Source organism: Salvelinus fontinalis, chromosome 17 (assembly GCF_029448725.1).
Source record: "Salvelinus fontinalis isolate EN_2023a chromosome 17, ASM2944872v1, whole genome shotgun sequence".
NCBI lineage: Eukaryota > Metazoa > Chordata > Actinopteri > Salmoniformes > Salmonidae > Salvelinus > Salvelinus fontinalis.
In genome coordinates this window covers 38551786-38568634 of record NC_074681.1, presented here as the reverse complement: position 1 = coordinate 38568634, position 16849 = coordinate 38551786, and the positions used below count along the sequence as shown (strand labels likewise).

Below are 16849 nucleotides of genomic sequence, written 5' to 3'. Positions count from 1 at the left end.
GCAGTGCTGTGTTTCTGGTGAGGCACAGGGAGACCCGGCAGCGTTTTGCCATGAAGAAGATCAACCGTCAGAACCTGATGCTGAGGAACCAGATCCAGCAGGTATTTGTGGAGCGGGACATCCTGACCTTCGCCGAGAACCCCTTCGTTGTCTCCATGTTCTGCTCTTTCGAGACTCGCAGACACCTCTGTATGGTCATGGAGTATGTAGAAGGTAGGTTCTTAATGAAGATATACACCCCTGCAGACTCACACAGGCATAATGTATATGGAAGGGTAGGATCCACTGGAATGACATACAAGATGCACACGGTGACACACACATTGATTTTTACACACTCAGATGCTACTTATTGATTTATAGACGGTACTACTGCATGGTTCGGGAGCATGACCGTACATCAGAACACCACCTTACCCTCCCTCAACCCACATATTCTAAACGTAATGACTCCAAATTCACTATTTTGAGTGTCGAAGAAGCCCAAGGCAGAGATTAGTTGAAATGATTGTCAAGACAAACTTCTGTTATAGCAGCTGTAACTCTGCTGCCTTGCAGTTCAAATTCAAGTCTCAGCAGCACACAAATCAGGTTCTCATGTTCGTTGCTGCCAGCCTTTCATACAGTCTGTTGGCGTGCCATCCTCCTCAGGTGGGGACTGTGCCAACCTGTTGAAAAACATTGGCCCGCTGCCAGTGGACATGACCAGGATGTACTTTGCTGAGACGGTCTTGGCACTGGAGTACCTCCACAACTACGGCATCGTACACAGAGACCTGAAACCTGACAAGTGAGTCTGGAACCTGACTAGCCAGGTGTCCTGCTCATATTATACATTAATGGCATGGTGTATTCTACTTTGTGTTCATGTGTATAACATACATTCTGGATTTAAAAATTATTTTTTACACCAAGGCTTCATTCTGCATTGTTCACTATCCAGCATCAACGTCTGTTTGTTCATTTGTAAACTATTGTTTTCTAATGTGTTTTCTTCCTGTGCAGTTTGCTGATCACGTCCATGGGCCACATCAAGCTGACTGACTTTGGGCTGTCCAAGATCGGCCTGATGAACATGACCACCAACCTGTATGAGGAACACATTGAAAAGGACACAAGGGAGTTTATAGACAAGCAGGTGAGCTCTCCATTTCTCTCTGTCCTCTTTCTCTAAATGTTTGTGTTCATTGGTTTCTAATGTTCTCTGCAACGGTCTTGTCAGTCTCATACCGTCTTGTTCAGTTTAGCTACCTGATCTACACTCTCTCTCTTGTCCAATGTCCATTCTTAAATCCTCCCTTCTGGTTGTCTGTCCCAGGTGTGTGGTACTCCGGAGTACATCGCTCCAGAGGTGATCCTGAGGCAGGGCTATGGGAAGCCGGTGGACTGGTGGGCTATGGGCATCATCCTCTATGAGTTCCTGGTGGGCTGCGTGCCTTTCTTCGGAGACACACCCGAACAGCTCTTCGGACAGGTGGTCAATGGTGAGAGTCATCTCCTGAATGGGGGAAACGTTAGCCTGGTTAAATTAGACTGAATGCTATGCTTACTGTTGTTTTTAATCGTTCACTCTGGTTTATCCAGGCTAGGGTAACATGGCTCCGACTGGTCAAATGAATTCAATGAATAGGCTCTACAAGTCAGAGGAGTGCCATGGATTGCCTCTGTTGCGCGGTGCAAAAAGACTGCGACCCAAACATAGCCTCTAGTTTTTCTTACTCTGGGATAGGCAAATGTCCAAAGTGCCAGATGTCTTTCAAACATCTAGTCACCAATGTCAAGATGATGTTCTCGTCATCAATATCACAGTTCCCACCTACCAGTCTGTTTTGAATCATTGTCAAATGTTTCATGTTGTATTGTGTGTAATTCAGATGATATGGTATTCAGGAAATGTGTGTGTTTCACAGATGACATCATCTGGCCTGAGGGGGAGGATGCCCTGCCTGCTGATGCCCAGGACCTGATCACCAGGCTGCTGAGGCAAAGCCCTCTGGACCGCCTCGGGACTGGTGGGTGGCCTCTTTATTGCCTTCTTCATTTGTCACGTTTATTGTAAATAGGATTTAGGAATATGTTTCGGGAGCATTTCTACGTCACTGTGGATGCTACCATGTTGTTTATGGGTAATCGTGAACGAATCGTGAATAAGGATGAATGAGACACTTCTAGAGGCTCACGCACAAATCATTGTGTTTTTCACTGAAACGTATATTTCAATGTCATGATTGTTGTTCTTATTACTGAGATGGTTTGATGAGATTCATCAAAAAAGCACCACCTAAAGTGATGTGGGTTTGACTTTATTGGCCATATTGATTACTTGGTTTGATTTAAATCATTTATCCCTATGTTACACCCAGGGGGGACACCAGAGGTCAAGATGCACATGTTCTTTGTGGGTCTGGACTGGAACGGACTGTTACGACAGAAAGCAGAGTTTATCCCCCAATTGGAGACTGAGGACGACACCAGCTACTTTGACAGTAGGTGGCGACCTTTACCACTCTCATTTGGGAGTATTTAAATGTTGTTGTGTAAGACAGTGAAGGTAGAAGTTGCCTGTAAATATGGCTCTATGATCCTTACCCCACCAAGCCTAATCTTAGTCATAAGGGCGGTGAACATAACCTGCTCTGCGCTGGATGAGTGTGTGTGGGCTACTGACTTGTAAATGTGTTGCTCTCCAGCCCGATCTGAGCGGTACAGTCACCTGGGCTCAGATGATGATGATGATGAGACCTGTGATGAAGACACGTCCCTGGAGCTCAAGCAGTTCTCCTCTGTGGCACATCGCTTTAGCAAGGTGGGAAATGACCCAATGTTTGTTCATATCGTTTAGATTTAGAGTATGCCGAACATATATTTTACTTAAGAATACTTTTTGCAACACTGTCCCATGTAAAATCATAATGTTTTGATTTGTCGGGATGAAATAGCATTTTTTTTTTGTAAAGTGGAAAATAACTCTTCCCTTCATGCAAAAGTCTCACTGTAATGACTTCCCCTTCAAACAGCTCTCCTGAAATAACCTGTGGTTTTGTTAATAAGCATTATTTTTTTTATTGTTTTTTTAGGATGAGGTCATGCTTGTTTTTTGTGACCTCTGACCTCTTTGTGCCCCCCAGGTGTACAGCAGCACGGAGCACCTGTCCACCTCCACGCCATCCAATCGTAGCCTGTCGTCGTCAGAGCGCAGCCACAGTGAGGAGAAGGTAGGGAGGTGGGAGGGGAGGAGTTTCCTCTCCCCAGAAGAGGGCCACAAAAAGGGGGCCAGCGGGGATCGGAGGACTGAGGGACACCGAGGAAGGTGAGCAATGAAGGCCCTTGGTCAATAACACAGCACTCAGACTACACTATGTTTTGTGTGAAGTTGTGAGCGTAGTCTAGCTTTAGCCGGAACAGCGGCAAAATTCACTAAACAGCATTATATTTCCCTCTTTCTATGGTTATAAGGGAGACATCACATTCAACTCCAAATAACTATTGAAAACATGCACACATTTTAAAGTTAAATATGAATTAGTGGGCAGGAGGTTTCATGCTTCCATCAATTTTAGCACAACCAGATCGCAACTGCCCTCTGATTGTATCCTTCCATTCAGTCCTCCTCCCCTCATGTCCTCTAGCCTGCGTCCCAGGGCCTCCTCCGGTTCGTCCCAGTCAGAGAGGAGTGTCAGTCCGCTGGTGATGAACAGCACCCAGAGCCTGGACACCATGCCACGCTTCACCATCTCAGCTGAGGAAGAGGGTGAGTTGAGACTACACACAAATGTGTTTAGGGCTACACACGCATACTTAGAGACATAGACACACTGTCATAAAGTAAACATACACACAGGTATTTTGTGTGTGTGTGTATACACAGGATATTTTTACTGGGCTTACATTTCTAAAAGACAAGATTGCACACTCCAGCCAGCACATTCACTTAACCCCCCCCCCCCCTCTTTCTCTCTCCCTCCTCTCTCAGATGGCGTCGTGTCCAACTTGCGGCGTATCCGTCTCCGTAGTAACAGCACGGGTACGCGGCCCTCCTACAGGCGCGGGGGGTCCCGCCGCTTTGGGCACCAGCTGGACACCCCCGAGAAGCCCAGGTCACCCGCGGGCTGCATGGTCCCCAAGTCTGCCTCCGTCTCTGGCCTGTCCCTCATCATCACCCCAGGTTGGTAAACCTACTGGAGCTAGCTATCGTGTACTAACCTACTCTGACATATTAAGAGAGTGTCTGGTCTCAAATGCTACCTTATTCCTGGTGCAAGTGTCGCTTGTACTGTATATTGTACAGTATTGTACTGTATATGTGCCCTGCAAGCCTGTGTGATTTGATATGCTTGTTCCGGCTTCATAAACAGACTATACTTTTGCTAAATTCCCCAAGAAATTCCTCAGTCCTAGCATATGGCCTCTCTCCATACCCCCCAGACACTGCGGACGGTGCCCCCGCCAGCCCCAAGTCGTCCCTGTCCTCCAACCCCTCGTCCCGGGACTCGTCCCCCAGCCGAGGGGACCTGTCCCTCAGTAGCCTGCGCCCCCCCATGGTCATCCACAGCTCTGGGAAGAGGTTTGGCTTCGCCCTGCAAGCCATCCGTGTCTACATGGGTGACTCAGACGTCTACACCGTGCACCACAGGGTCTGGGTAAGTGTCCCTACCACAGAATGAAATAGAACACTAGAATGGTCTTTGGCACCCCGGCAACGTAACTACAGGACGGCCATCTTGGTCAGGGAAATCGGGCTATTCAATCTTAGTCTTACAGTTTCTACTTTAGCCAACATGTTATTTTGTCTTGTTGTACATTTAGTTATGTTTTTCAAGGCTGCGTTGAAACAATAACTTTTCAATGATCCAAGACCACTCAGTTAATCCCTACCATTGTGACAATGAGTCGTCATAATGCTGCATCAAATGTACCTGATCCTAGGGGCATTGGCAAACACAATGTACAGTGGCTTGCGAAAGTATTCACCCCTTGCCATTTTTCCTATTTTCTTGTTTTACAACCTGGAATTAAAATTGAATTTTTGGGGGTTTGTATCATTTGATCTACACAACATGCCTACCACTTTGAAGATACAAAATATTTATCCCAAGTCTCTATAAGCTTGGCACATCTAGCCACTGGGATTTTTTCCCATTCTTCAAAGCAAAACTACTCCAGCTCCTTCAAGTTGAATGGGTTCCGCTGATGTACAGCAGTCTTTAAGTCATACCACAGATTCTCAATTGGATTGGCCATTCCAAGACATTTAAATGTTTCCCTTTAACCACTCGAGTGTTGCTTTAGCAGTATGCTTAGGGTCATTGTCCTGCTGGAAGGTGAACCTCCGCCCAAGTCTAAAATCTCTTGAAGACTGAAACAGGTTTCCCTCAAGGATTTCCCTGTTTTTAGCGCCATCCATCATTCCTTAAATTCTGACCGGTTTCCCAGTCTCTGCTGATGAAAAAGATCCCCACAGCATGATGCTGCCACCACCATGCTTCTCTATGTGGATGGTGTTCTCGGGGTGATGAGGTGTTGGGTTTGCACCAGACATGGCGTTTTCCTTGATGGTCAAAAAGCTCAAGTTTAGTCTCATCTGACCAGAGTACCTTCCAAATGTTTGGGGAGTCTCCCACATGCCTTTTGGCGAACACCAAACATGTTTGCTTATTTTTTTCTTTAAGCATTGACTTTTTTTCTGGCCACTCTTCCTTAAAGCCCAGCTCTGTGGAATGTACGGCTTAAAGTGGTCCTATGGACAGATACTCCAATCTCTGCTGTGGACCTTTGCAGCTCCTTCAGGATTATCTTTAGTCTCTTTGTTGCCTCTGATTAATGCCCTCCTTGCCGGGTCCATGAGTTTTGGTGGGCGGCCCTTAGCAGGTTTGTTGTGGTGCCATATTCTTTCCATTTTTAATAATGGATTTAATGGTGCACTGTAGGCTGTTCAAAGTTTTGGATATTTTTTATAACCCAACCCTGATCTGTACTCCACAACTTTGTCCCTGACCTGTTTGGAGAGCTCCTTGGTTCATGGTGCCCCATGCTTAGTGGTGTTGCAGACCTTTCAGAACAGTTGTGTGTGTGTGTGTGTGTATATATACCGAGATCAACGCTCTAACCACTAGGCTATCTGCCGCATTGGCAAGATGAGCAAACTTAGGGATGACATGACAGCAACAAACGCTGCACATCCAAGTATATCGGACCAAATTATGACAGACGACTTGTACTTTTGAATTCCGTCATCATTGTGGAAGAGGTGAAAAAATTGTTTGAACAATGACAAGCCACCGGGGTCTGACAATCTGGATGGAAAATTACTGAGGATATTGCCACTCCTATTTGCCACATCTTTGATTTAAGCCTACTTGAAAGTGTGTGCCCTTAGCCCTGGAAGGAAGCTAAAGTAATTTCGCTAGCAAAGAATAGAAAGGCCCCCTTTACTGGCTTAAATCGCCGACCAATCAGCCTGTTACAAACCCTTAGTAAACTTCTGGAAAAAATTGTTGAACCGGATACAGTGCTATTTCATGGTAAAAAAATTGACAGCAAACTTATAGGGAAGGACACTCAACAAGCACAGCAGTTACACAAATGACTGATGATTGGCTGAGCGAAATTGATGACAAAATGATTGTGGGGGCTGGCTTGTTAGCCTTCAGTGCAGCTTTTGACATTATCAATCATAGTTTGCTGCTGGAAAAACGTATGTGTTATGGCTTTACCCCCCCGCTATAATGTGGATAAAGAGTTACTTGTCTAACAGAACACAGAGCGTGTTCTTTAATGGAAGCCTCTCAAACATAATCCAGGTAGAATCAGGAATTCCCCAACTGTTTAGGCCCCTTGATTTTTTTCAATCTTTACTAATGACATGCCACTGACTTTCAGTAAAGCGAGAGTCTCTATGTATGCGGATGACTCAACACTATACACGTCAGCTACTACAGCGACTGAAATGACTGAAACACAAAGAGCTGCATTTAGTTTCAGAATGGGTGGCAAGGAATAAGTTGGCCCTAAACATTTCTAAAAGCATTGTATTTGGGGCAAATCATTCACTAAACCTCAACTAAATATTGTAATAAATAATGTGGAAATTGAGATGACTAAACTGCTTGGAGTAACGCTGTATTGTAAACTGTCATGGTCAAAACATATTGATACAACAGTAGCTAAAATGGGGAGAAGTATGTCCATAATAAAGCACTGCTCTGCCTTAACAACACTATCAACAAGGCAGGTCCTAGTTGTGGCACCTTGACAACTGCTCAGTCGTGTGGTCAGGTGCCACAAAAAAGGACTTCGAAAATTTGCAATGGGCTCAGAACAGGGCAGCACAGCCTCCCCTTGGATGTACATAGAGAGCTAATATTAATAATATGCATGTAAATCTCTCCTGGCTTAAAGTGGAGGCGAGATTGACTTTTTGAGAGGTATTGACATGTTGAATGCACCGATCTGTCTGTCTGAACAACTGGCACACAGCTTGGAAACCCATGCATTGCCCACAAGACATGCCACGAGGTCTCTTCAGTCCCCAAGTCCAGAACAGTCTATGGGAGGCGCACAGCACTACATGTAGTCATGGCTCTATCTAACTCTATTCCACATCAAGTAACTGGTGCAAGCAGTAAAATTTGTAAAATAAAAAAGCACATTATGGAACCGAGGAGACTGTGAAGCAACACAGACACATGCATGCACATAGGCACAGACACATGCATACACACACACACACACACACACACACACACACACACTATACACATGGATTTAGTACTGTAGATATGTGGTAGTAGTGGAGTAGGGGCCTGAGGGCACACGGTGTGTTGTGAAATCTGTGAATGTAATGTTGTTAAAATTGTATAAACTGCCTTAATTTTGCTGGACCCCAGGAAGAGGCAGCAGCTAATGGGGATCCATAATAAATAAAAATGCCAAAGCAGTCAGGGTTACGTTCTGATTGGCTCTTCATGTGTTCCTGTAGTGTGTGGAGGAGGACACCCCGGCTCATGAGGCAGGGCTGAGAGCCGGTGACCTCATCACCCACGTGAATGGAGAGTCGGTCCAGGGGCTTGTGCACACTGAGGTGGTGGAGCTGCTGCTCAAGGTGAGACCCACTGGAAGAGGACTGTCTTAATACTCCTCATTCCCTTGGTCTTTCCTTTTCTCTCTCTCTCCATCTCTACTATTTACGCTACCTGTAATATTCTTGAGCCTAATTATATAGGCCTAGGTGATAGACCAACGACCCTGGAATTAAAAACAAAATGTGTGTGTGAAGAGGGTTGGTTTTACAGGTTTACTCCCTCTGGATTATTAGTACAGCGCGTATTCTTGGCTATCGTTCCATGTCTGTGTCATTCGATTGTTAGTTAAACTTGAAAGGAATACCCATGGGTAGTGTGATGCCTAAGACCAATTTTTATTTGCAGTCACCTTCCTGTTGAATAAAACAGGATATAATGACAACATGAAATATGTCTTGCATCTAATGGACATAAAAAAACTGGTCTTGCTATTTATCTATCTGTCGTTTTCTTTTTTTTTAAATCGAATAATTGAATCCAATGCACTGAGCAGGCTGGGCTGACATGCTTATAGCCTTTCTGGGACTTTCTAAACATGAGTATGCATTTATAAGATTGTGCTGTTATTTCTCTAAATATTATCTATTATTGTTGCTATAATTTTTTTTCTGTCTGTTTTCCATGTTATTTGGTTAGTTCTCTTAAAAAGCACACTCAGAGATATTTATGTTATCATGGGACTGCCCATATTTCCCTCTGGCCAACGCCAATTGGCGGCCAAGTGTTTGCCTTAGGATGCAAAGGTGTGTCATGAGTCAGAGAGATGGTCTGATGGTCTTAGTGACAACAGACCTAGATATGGGCGGAGGTTTTAGTGGGTGGAATATTAGGACAATTGTAGGCTATGAGGACACTTAATCATCATGGTGCTTTTTAATGTTAAGTTTACGAACATTGGTTGTGGTAAGTATAATTGAAACTTGGGTGTCATTATGGTAAGTATAGCCGGTTATAATTGTAATGGCTTAGCAGATCATTAAAAAAATATAGACATTTTTAGAATATAATATCTATTGTTTACAGGAAACTCATTCTACAAATATAGATGAGGTTGGGTCGAAAAAGGACTGGGAGGGGGAAATACTTTTGCCATGGGCAAAGAAACTCAAAGGGGGCCAAATATGTGCCAAATGATTATGATCCAGGAAGAAAGAAATAGATTTTATATATATATATATATATTTAATGATATATATACACTGCTTAAAAAAATTAAGGGAACACTAAAATAACACATCCTAGATCTGAATGAATGAAATATTCTTATTAAATACTTTTTTCTTTACATAGTTGAATGTGCTGACAACAAAATCACCCAAAAATTATCAATGGAAATCAAATTTATCAACCCATGGAGGTCTGGATTTGGAGTCACACTCAAAATTAAAGTGGAAAACCACACTACAGGCTGATCCAACTTTGATGTAATGTCCTTAAAACAAGTCAAAATGAGGCTCAGTAGTGTGTGTGGCCTCCACGTGCCTGTATGACCTCCCTACAACACCTGGGCATGCTCCTGATGAGGTGGCGGATGGTCTCCTGAGGGATCTCCTCCCAGACCTGGACTAAAGCATCCGCCAACTCCTGGACAGTCTGTGGTGGTGTTGGTGGATGGAGCGAGACATGATGTCCCAGATGTGCTCAATTGGATTCAGGTCTGGGGAACGGGCGGGCCAGTCCATAGCATCAATGCCTTCCTCTTGCAGGAACTGCTGACACACTCCAGCCACATGAGGTCTAGCATTGTCTTGCATTAGGAGGAACCCAGGGCCAACCGCACCAGCATATGGTCTCACAAGGGGTCTGAGGATCTCATCTCGGTACCTAATGGCAGTCAGGCTACCTCTGGCGAGCCCATGGAGGGCTGTGCGGCCCCACAAAGAAATGCCACCCCATACCATGACTGACCTACCGCCAAACCGGTCATGCTGGAGGATGTTGCAGGCAGCAGAACGTTCTCCACGGCGTCTCCAGACTGTCACGTCTGGCACATGTGCTCAGTGTGAACCTGCTTTCATCTGTGAAGAGCACAGGGCGCCAGTGGCGAATTTGCCAATCTTGGTGTTCTCTGGCAAATGCCAAACGTCCTGCACGGTGTTGGGCTGTAAGCACAACCCCCACCTGTGGACGTCGGGCCCTCATACCACCCTCATGGAGTCTGTTTCTGACCGTTTGAGCAGACACATGCACATTTGTGGCCTGCTGGAGGTCATTTTGCAGGGTGCTGGCAGTGCACCTCCTTGCACAAAGGCGGAGGTAGCGGTCCTGCTGCTGGGTTGTTGCCCTCCTACGGCCTCCTCCACGTCTCCTGATGTACTGGCCTGTCTCCTGGTAGCGCCTCCATGCTCTGGTCACTACGCTGACAGACACAGCAAACCTTCTTGCCACAGCTCGCATTGATGTACCATCCTGGATGAACTGCACTACCTGAGCCACTTGTGTGGGTTGTAGACTGCGTTTCATGGTACCACTAGAGTGAGAGCACCGCCAGCATTCAAAAGTGACCAAAACATCAGCCAGGAAGCATAGGAACTGAGAAGTGGTCTGTGATCACCACCTGCAGAATCACTCCTTTTTTGGGGGTGTCTTGCTAATTGCCTATAATTTCCACCTTTTGTCTATTCCATTTGCACAACAGCATGTGAAATTTATTGTCAATCAGTGTTGCTTCCTAAGTGGACAGTTTGATTTCACAGAAGTGTGATTGACTTGGAGTTACATTGTGTTGTTTAAGTGTTCCCTTTATTTTTTTGAGCAGTGTATTTGTCTTCCGAAGAGGACATGGCAGATTGGTTAATAATGAAATATAAATTCCTTCCGTTGGTTGTTCCTTTGCTCCCTCTCTCTCTAGCCTTTTTTTTGCCTTCCTTTATCACTTGCCACATTCCAAAATATGATCACTAAACTGACAAGTGGCCAAATTATACCATATTATTTTCACTTGTCCAGTATTTGGAGACCAGTAAACCAATAGTCCTTCTATTCACAGAGTGGCAAAAAGGTGATGCTGCAGACCACGGCCCTGGAAAACACCTCCATCAAGGTGGGCCCAGCCAGGAAGACCAGCTACAAAAGCAAGATGGCCCGACGCAGCAAGAAGAGCAAGAGGAAGGACGGCCAGGACAGGTAAGTGCACAGTGACCCATACAATGACTATTAGATTAAAGTGCAGGCTGCTTTCATTTGCTTTCAGCTTTATTTTGAGTATATTTTCATCCGTATTGGTAGTGGTGAACCATTTAGAAATGACAACACTTTTTGTACATAGTCCTCCTCGATTATAGGGAACCGAAGGGATTTTGATGTTCACTTATGTGTATTTAAAGTATACTGACCAAAAATATAAACGTAACATGTAAAGTCTAGGTTTCATGAGCTGAAATAACAGATCCTAGAAATGTTCCATATCTACAAAGTTTATTTCTAGAAAATGTTGTTTGATTATTTCTCCTTTAGTAAGATAATCTATCCACCAGAGTGTGGCATATCAAGAAGCTGATAAGCAGCATGATCATTACACAGGTGTAACTTGTGCTCGGGAGAAAATGCCGCTAAAATGTGGAGTTTGGTCACAACACAATGCCACAGATGTCTCAAGTTGAGGGAGCGTGAAATTGGCATGCTGACTGGAGGAATGTCCACCACAGCTGTTGCCAGATAATTGAATGTTAATTTCTCTACCATAACCCACCTCAAACATCGTTTTAAAGAATTTTGCAGTGTGTCCTGGGAGGGGCAGGGTGTGCTGGGGGGAGGGGCCTCACAACTGCCGACCGCGTGTAACCACGCAAGTCCAGGGATTCCACATCCGGCTTTTTCACATGCGATATCGTCTCAGACCAGTCACTCTGATTTTATCAATGGCATTTCAATGAACAGAGATACCGTGATGAGATCCTGAGGCCCATTGTCGTGCCATTCATCCGCCGCCATCACTTAATGTTTCAGCATGATAATGCACAGCCCCATGTCGCAAGGATCTGTATAGAATTCCTGGAAGCTGAAAATATCCCAGTTCTTCCATGGCCTGTATACTCACCAAACTTGTCACCCGTTGAGCATGTTTGGGATGCTCTGGATCGACAGCGTGTTCCAGTTCCTGACAATATCCAGCAGCTTCGCACAGCCATTGAAGAGGAGTGGGACAACATTCCACAGGCTACAATCAACAGCCTGACCAACTATGCGAAGGACATGTCGCACTGCATGAGGCAAATCGTGGTCACACGACACTGACTGCTTTTCTGATCCACGCCCCTACCTTTTTTTAAAGATATCTGTGACCAACCGATGCATATGTGAAATCTGTAGATTAGGGCCTAATGAATTTATTTCAATTGGTTGATTTACTTATATGAACTGTAACTCAGTAAAGTCTTAAAAATGTACGCCAAATGCTAAAATTTTTGTTCAGTGTAGTGTTTGGATCCATATTCCTAGCACACAATCACTACATCAAGCATGTGACTCTACAAAGTTGTTGAATGCATTTGCAGTTTATTTTGGTTGTATTCCAGATGTGCCCAATAGAAAGGAATTGTAAATAATATATTGGGTCATTTTGGAGCAACTTCTATTGTACATAAGAATATAATAACAACAACAAAATATAGAGTTCTGTGCCGCCTAATGCTAATATTGCTATCTTTTATATCCACAGAATTGGTGTATTATAACGTCACATGAAAAGGTTTGCTGAAAATATCCACTTAAATTGAATCCCATTTCTCTCCTGTAGTAGACGACGTAGCGTCTTGAGGAAGATGGCCAAGCACAACCCTCCCATGCAGAGCAGTCGCAGTTTCTCCTCCGGCTTACAGCATTCAGTATCCTCCAGTGACAGCTTGTCTGGCTCCCCCACCCAGAGCCTCTCGCCTGGGCCCAGCACACCCTGCCCCTCCCCCGACCAGTCTGGAGGTGAGTAGCTAGCCTCTATTGGATGGAAACTGTGGTTCGATAGTCGGCCATTTTGTGATGTGCATATTTTACTGTAATAAGGTGGGTGTGTGACAATGTTTCAACTGTTATGATATACCAAGTCAATTGGTATCTGAATAGAAGATACCTGTGTTATGTAAAAGCTCTTGGTTTTCATGGTACATGTCATACAGAAATGCAGGCAAAAGTTGATTCTCATTATTCTCAAACCGTTTAACAGCACTACAGCGAGAATGCTTTCTTTGTCACTGAAGAAATCAAAAGCTTATCTACAGCATGTTCTATCTCTTCTCAGACTCCAACTCCCCCCAGAGCTCCTCTCCCTGCTCCAGCTCTCCCAACTCCCCCGTCCCCCAGGCCCGTCCCAGCTCCCTCCAGGTCCTAGGCCGCTACACCAAGGCAGGCCGCTGCAAGTCCACCAGCAGCATCCCCCCCTCCCCGCTGGCCTGTATCCCCCCTCCGCAGGCCCTTTCCTCCCAGTGCTCTCCGTCCTCCCTCCCTGGCCTGTCCAAGGGCCTCCACGGCAAGACCCTGTCCCCTCCCACCGTTGCCCGCCACTCTGTCCGCCCGCGCAGTGCCGAGCCGCCCCGCTCTCCCCTCCTCAAGAGGGTGCAGTCGGCTGAGAAGCTCTCAGGGGTGTACCACGGTGACAAGAAGGCCTACGCCACCCGCCGACACACCATGGAGGTACCCCTGTCGGAGGGGGAGGGGCTAGAGGCCCTGGATACGGCCAGAGGGTTTGTCTGTGTGGGGGAACAACATGGCCGCCAGGGCCTGTATCTGGGCGGTCAGAGAATCCACAGGGAGTCGACAAGCAGCGACCACCGCAGTGACCACTGCTCCAAGGAGTTGGTGATGAGGAAACTGGCCCTGTCCGAGAGGAGGGACTCCTTTAAGAAGCAGAAGGCGGTGCAGGAGGTGAGCTTTGACGACCCGGATGAGAAGGAGCAAAGACCCACCCTCCCCGTCAGGCAGCCGCGGTTTAAGGCATCGTGGATTAACTTGGCTCAGTCCGACTGGAGCCTGGAGGCTGCGGGGCAAGGAACACAGGGTACAGCAGCACAGAAATCCAAACCAAAAGAGAGGGAGGGGTTTTAGCCTAGCGTTGCTCCAAAAAGGTGAAAGGTAGTCTTTCTCAAGACAGCAAGACTCTAGACTAAGGTTACATACTCTCTTACCGACTACTGTACAGTATATGAAGGGCTTGCATGTTTATCCGCAAGTATATACTCAAGTTGTGCCAATCGAGGCAACCGGAGGGAGAGAAGAACAAAAATAAAGTTGTTACATGGTCGAGTTAACGTTACAGTCCGCATCCTACCACACTAAACAAAAACTTTTGAGTGCCAAAATTTACATCCTATTTTTGGTTTCCCCCTCCTTCCCCCTTTGGGTTTTAGGTTCACTGTAACATGTTTGTACCTTGTAAATATGTTTTTTCTTTTTTACTGAAATAACCTATACATGACTTTTTAATGTTTATTTTATTTCAGGGCTGAATATGACGTCATGTATTGGCCCTTTTTGTGTAAATTGTACACATTAGGTGCAGCCATTCTGTTGTGTGAATTGATAGGGACTTGAGGAAACTAAATTAAGAACAAATGTTTTAGATATGGAGACAGAGGATGAAGCTTTTTTTTTTGTCCAATATCTCTTAAATTTTTTAATTGGGTAACATTTTATTAGTATTCCAAACGTGTTTAATTTTTGGGAAAATGGCTACTGATTTTTGTCTGATCAAAAATGGCCTTTCAAACGTATGTTGAATGCTTATGTACTTATTGTGTCCAAGCCCTTTTAATTCAGTGCTGTCTTTTAACACACTAGAACAATAATGTGTTGGATAGTTCCCTCATGCCAAAGCATGGATTTCTCATAGGAACCCTTCTAAAAAAAGAGGTAGTGTACATATGAGGCTTCAGGAATGGGGCCCTGCTGCCATGCCCTGTCAATCATCCGTGAAGTCATCAAATGGATTCCACCAATTCTCTCATTGGTTTAAATCTCAAAATGATTGACAGGACACAAAATAAATTAAGCTAAGTTCTACCTTTTGATACTAGATTGTTGGCGATCCTGCAATGCCGTACTTTCCTGCTCGTTGAAGCAAGCTACCCTACAATCTAATTTAGCAGGAGAGCGTTTGGACAGGTTAGGCATTTCCTCAACGCAGTTCTCGTTAATGTTCAGAACCCTGGTTTAAGAATCGTACAGTGTATGTAGGAACTGGCGCTCTTTGCTGTTTTTAACCATGTTATATGAATGTTTACATTTTTTGGGGTCAAGTATACTGTATTTGAAGTTTTTCCATCTGCTGTTAAATTATTACAACAAATGATGGGAAACAGCAGGATTCCAACAGAAGCCCTGAAGGACAAATAAATTGAAATGTTTTTTTTTGTATATTTTGACATGGAAGCAGTCTTGTTGTATTGCTGATTCGCCTATGCTACTCACACACACCGTAACTAATCTAAACGGCAGTTGGCAAAAATGACTTTTTGGGGGGTAGAACAGCCGACTTGATGGAATGACAGTGGTTTGGTGAGAGATTTGAAGATGGTTTTGCTCTGAACTTTGTATACTCTCATTGGCACATTGTTTTCTTCTGCAACTATGGAATTAACAACCAAAATGCTTCCACTCTTGGTTATTTCAAATAAGCTGTAATATCAGGATGAACTGTCAGGTGATGTTAGGAACATGTGTTTCACTGTTTGCTTTGACTATGGGAATATTGACAGAGTTAAAATAATTTAACACCAACTAATACTTGAACAACTGGAACGAGATAGGATAGCGCAAGGTCAAACCTAAAACTTACCTACTTGTTTTATTACCCAACATTGTTTACTTAATTAAGTACTTGAAACGTGTGTGTTTCTTGAGGATATAATCAAATAAGTAATTCAATTCACAATGGATTTCCCAGATCTTGATGATGTCAAAATGTGGTCCCTTTATTGGAAATACTGCATCTTGCTACGGTGTCGTCATACTAGACATTTTTACTGAATAACTACATGTTATATTTGTCTTTTTTTTTTTTTTTCTTGGCCTAGCTTGCTAGAGAATTTGTCTGATTCTTACAGTATGGCTAAGCTGACCACGATTGTGAACACAACCATTCTGCATTTCTACACTGTTCAATGTTACACAAAAAAAAACACGGTTTCTGAATGCACCCAAATCCGTGTACATTTTTTACGTCACTGAATTGTATACATTTTTTTTTAATATTTGTTTTATTCAACTTCAATAACACTTAAGAATAAAGGGGGTAAAGTATGAGGTGCACGCGGTATACAACCAGCTGATGATACTTTCTCACATTTTTCCTGATACTGTATCTGTAATGTTGATTTCGTCACATGGGTGGTCAATTGTAATTCATATAGATAATTCACATTGTTTGGTTCTGTCTTTACCTTGGTGGCCCTCGAACGACTTCATTTCATATTTCTCAAACTGGTTTCTGGTGAAAGTTGGTGTGAAATCCATTGCTTTATACTGTCTAACAGCATTTGAAATAAATGAATGGCAGAAGACTAATATGAATTGGACAATTTATTTTTGGACTTTATTTTTATGAACTACAATTTTGATAAACACATTCACAACTAACTACTCAAGGCTCATTGGGATCAAATGCATATTTTTCCATTCAAAACAATTATATACGCTGAACAAAAATATAAATGCAATATTTTCAAAGATTTTACTGAGTTACAGTTAACGTAAGGAAATCAGTCAATTTAAAGTGAATTAGGCCCTAATCTATGTATTTCACATGACTGGCAATACAGATATGGATCAGAGAATTGGAA

General features: G+C 44.1%; 1 protein-coding gene across 3 annotated transcripts in view; it reads left to right on the top strand.

Annotated features, from left to right (window-relative positions):
- The window catches only part of LOC129814313 (microtubule-associated serine/threonine-protein kinase 3-like), a 48768-nt gene extending 32194 nt beyond the window's left edge, over positions 1 to 16574 (top strand). For 2 of the 3 annotated variants that reach the window (XM_055867368.1, XM_055867367.1), the window contains 15 exons: positions 5 to 213; positions 652 to 790; positions 1006 to 1138; positions 1319 to 1484; positions 1911 to 2012; positions 2364 to 2486; positions 2691 to 2806; positions 3129 to 3310; positions 3606 to 3751; positions 3974 to 4165; positions 4426 to 4640; positions 7979 to 8101; positions 11071 to 11207; positions 12820 to 12998; positions 13315 to 16574. In XM_055867368.1, coding sequence (XP_055723343.1) covers positions 5 to 213; positions 652 to 790; positions 1006 to 1138; positions 1319 to 1484; positions 1911 to 2012; positions 2364 to 2486; positions 2691 to 2806; positions 3129 to 3310; positions 3606 to 3751; positions 3974 to 4165; positions 4426 to 4640; positions 7979 to 8101; positions 11071 to 11207; positions 12820 to 12998; positions 13315 to 14117 — 2965 coding nt within the window. In that variant the 3' untranslated portion in view covers positions 14118 to 16574. The remainder of the gene's footprint in view (positions 1 to 4; positions 214 to 651; positions 791 to 1005; positions 1139 to 1318; positions 1485 to 1910; positions 2013 to 2363; positions 2487 to 2690; positions 2807 to 3128; positions 3311 to 3605; positions 3752 to 3973; positions 4166 to 4425; positions 4641 to 7978; positions 8102 to 11070; positions 11208 to 12819; positions 12999 to 13314) is intronic. The other variant, XM_055867370.1, reaches the window with a different exon arrangement.
- The last annotated feature ends 275 nt before the right edge of the window (positions 16575 to 16849 follow it).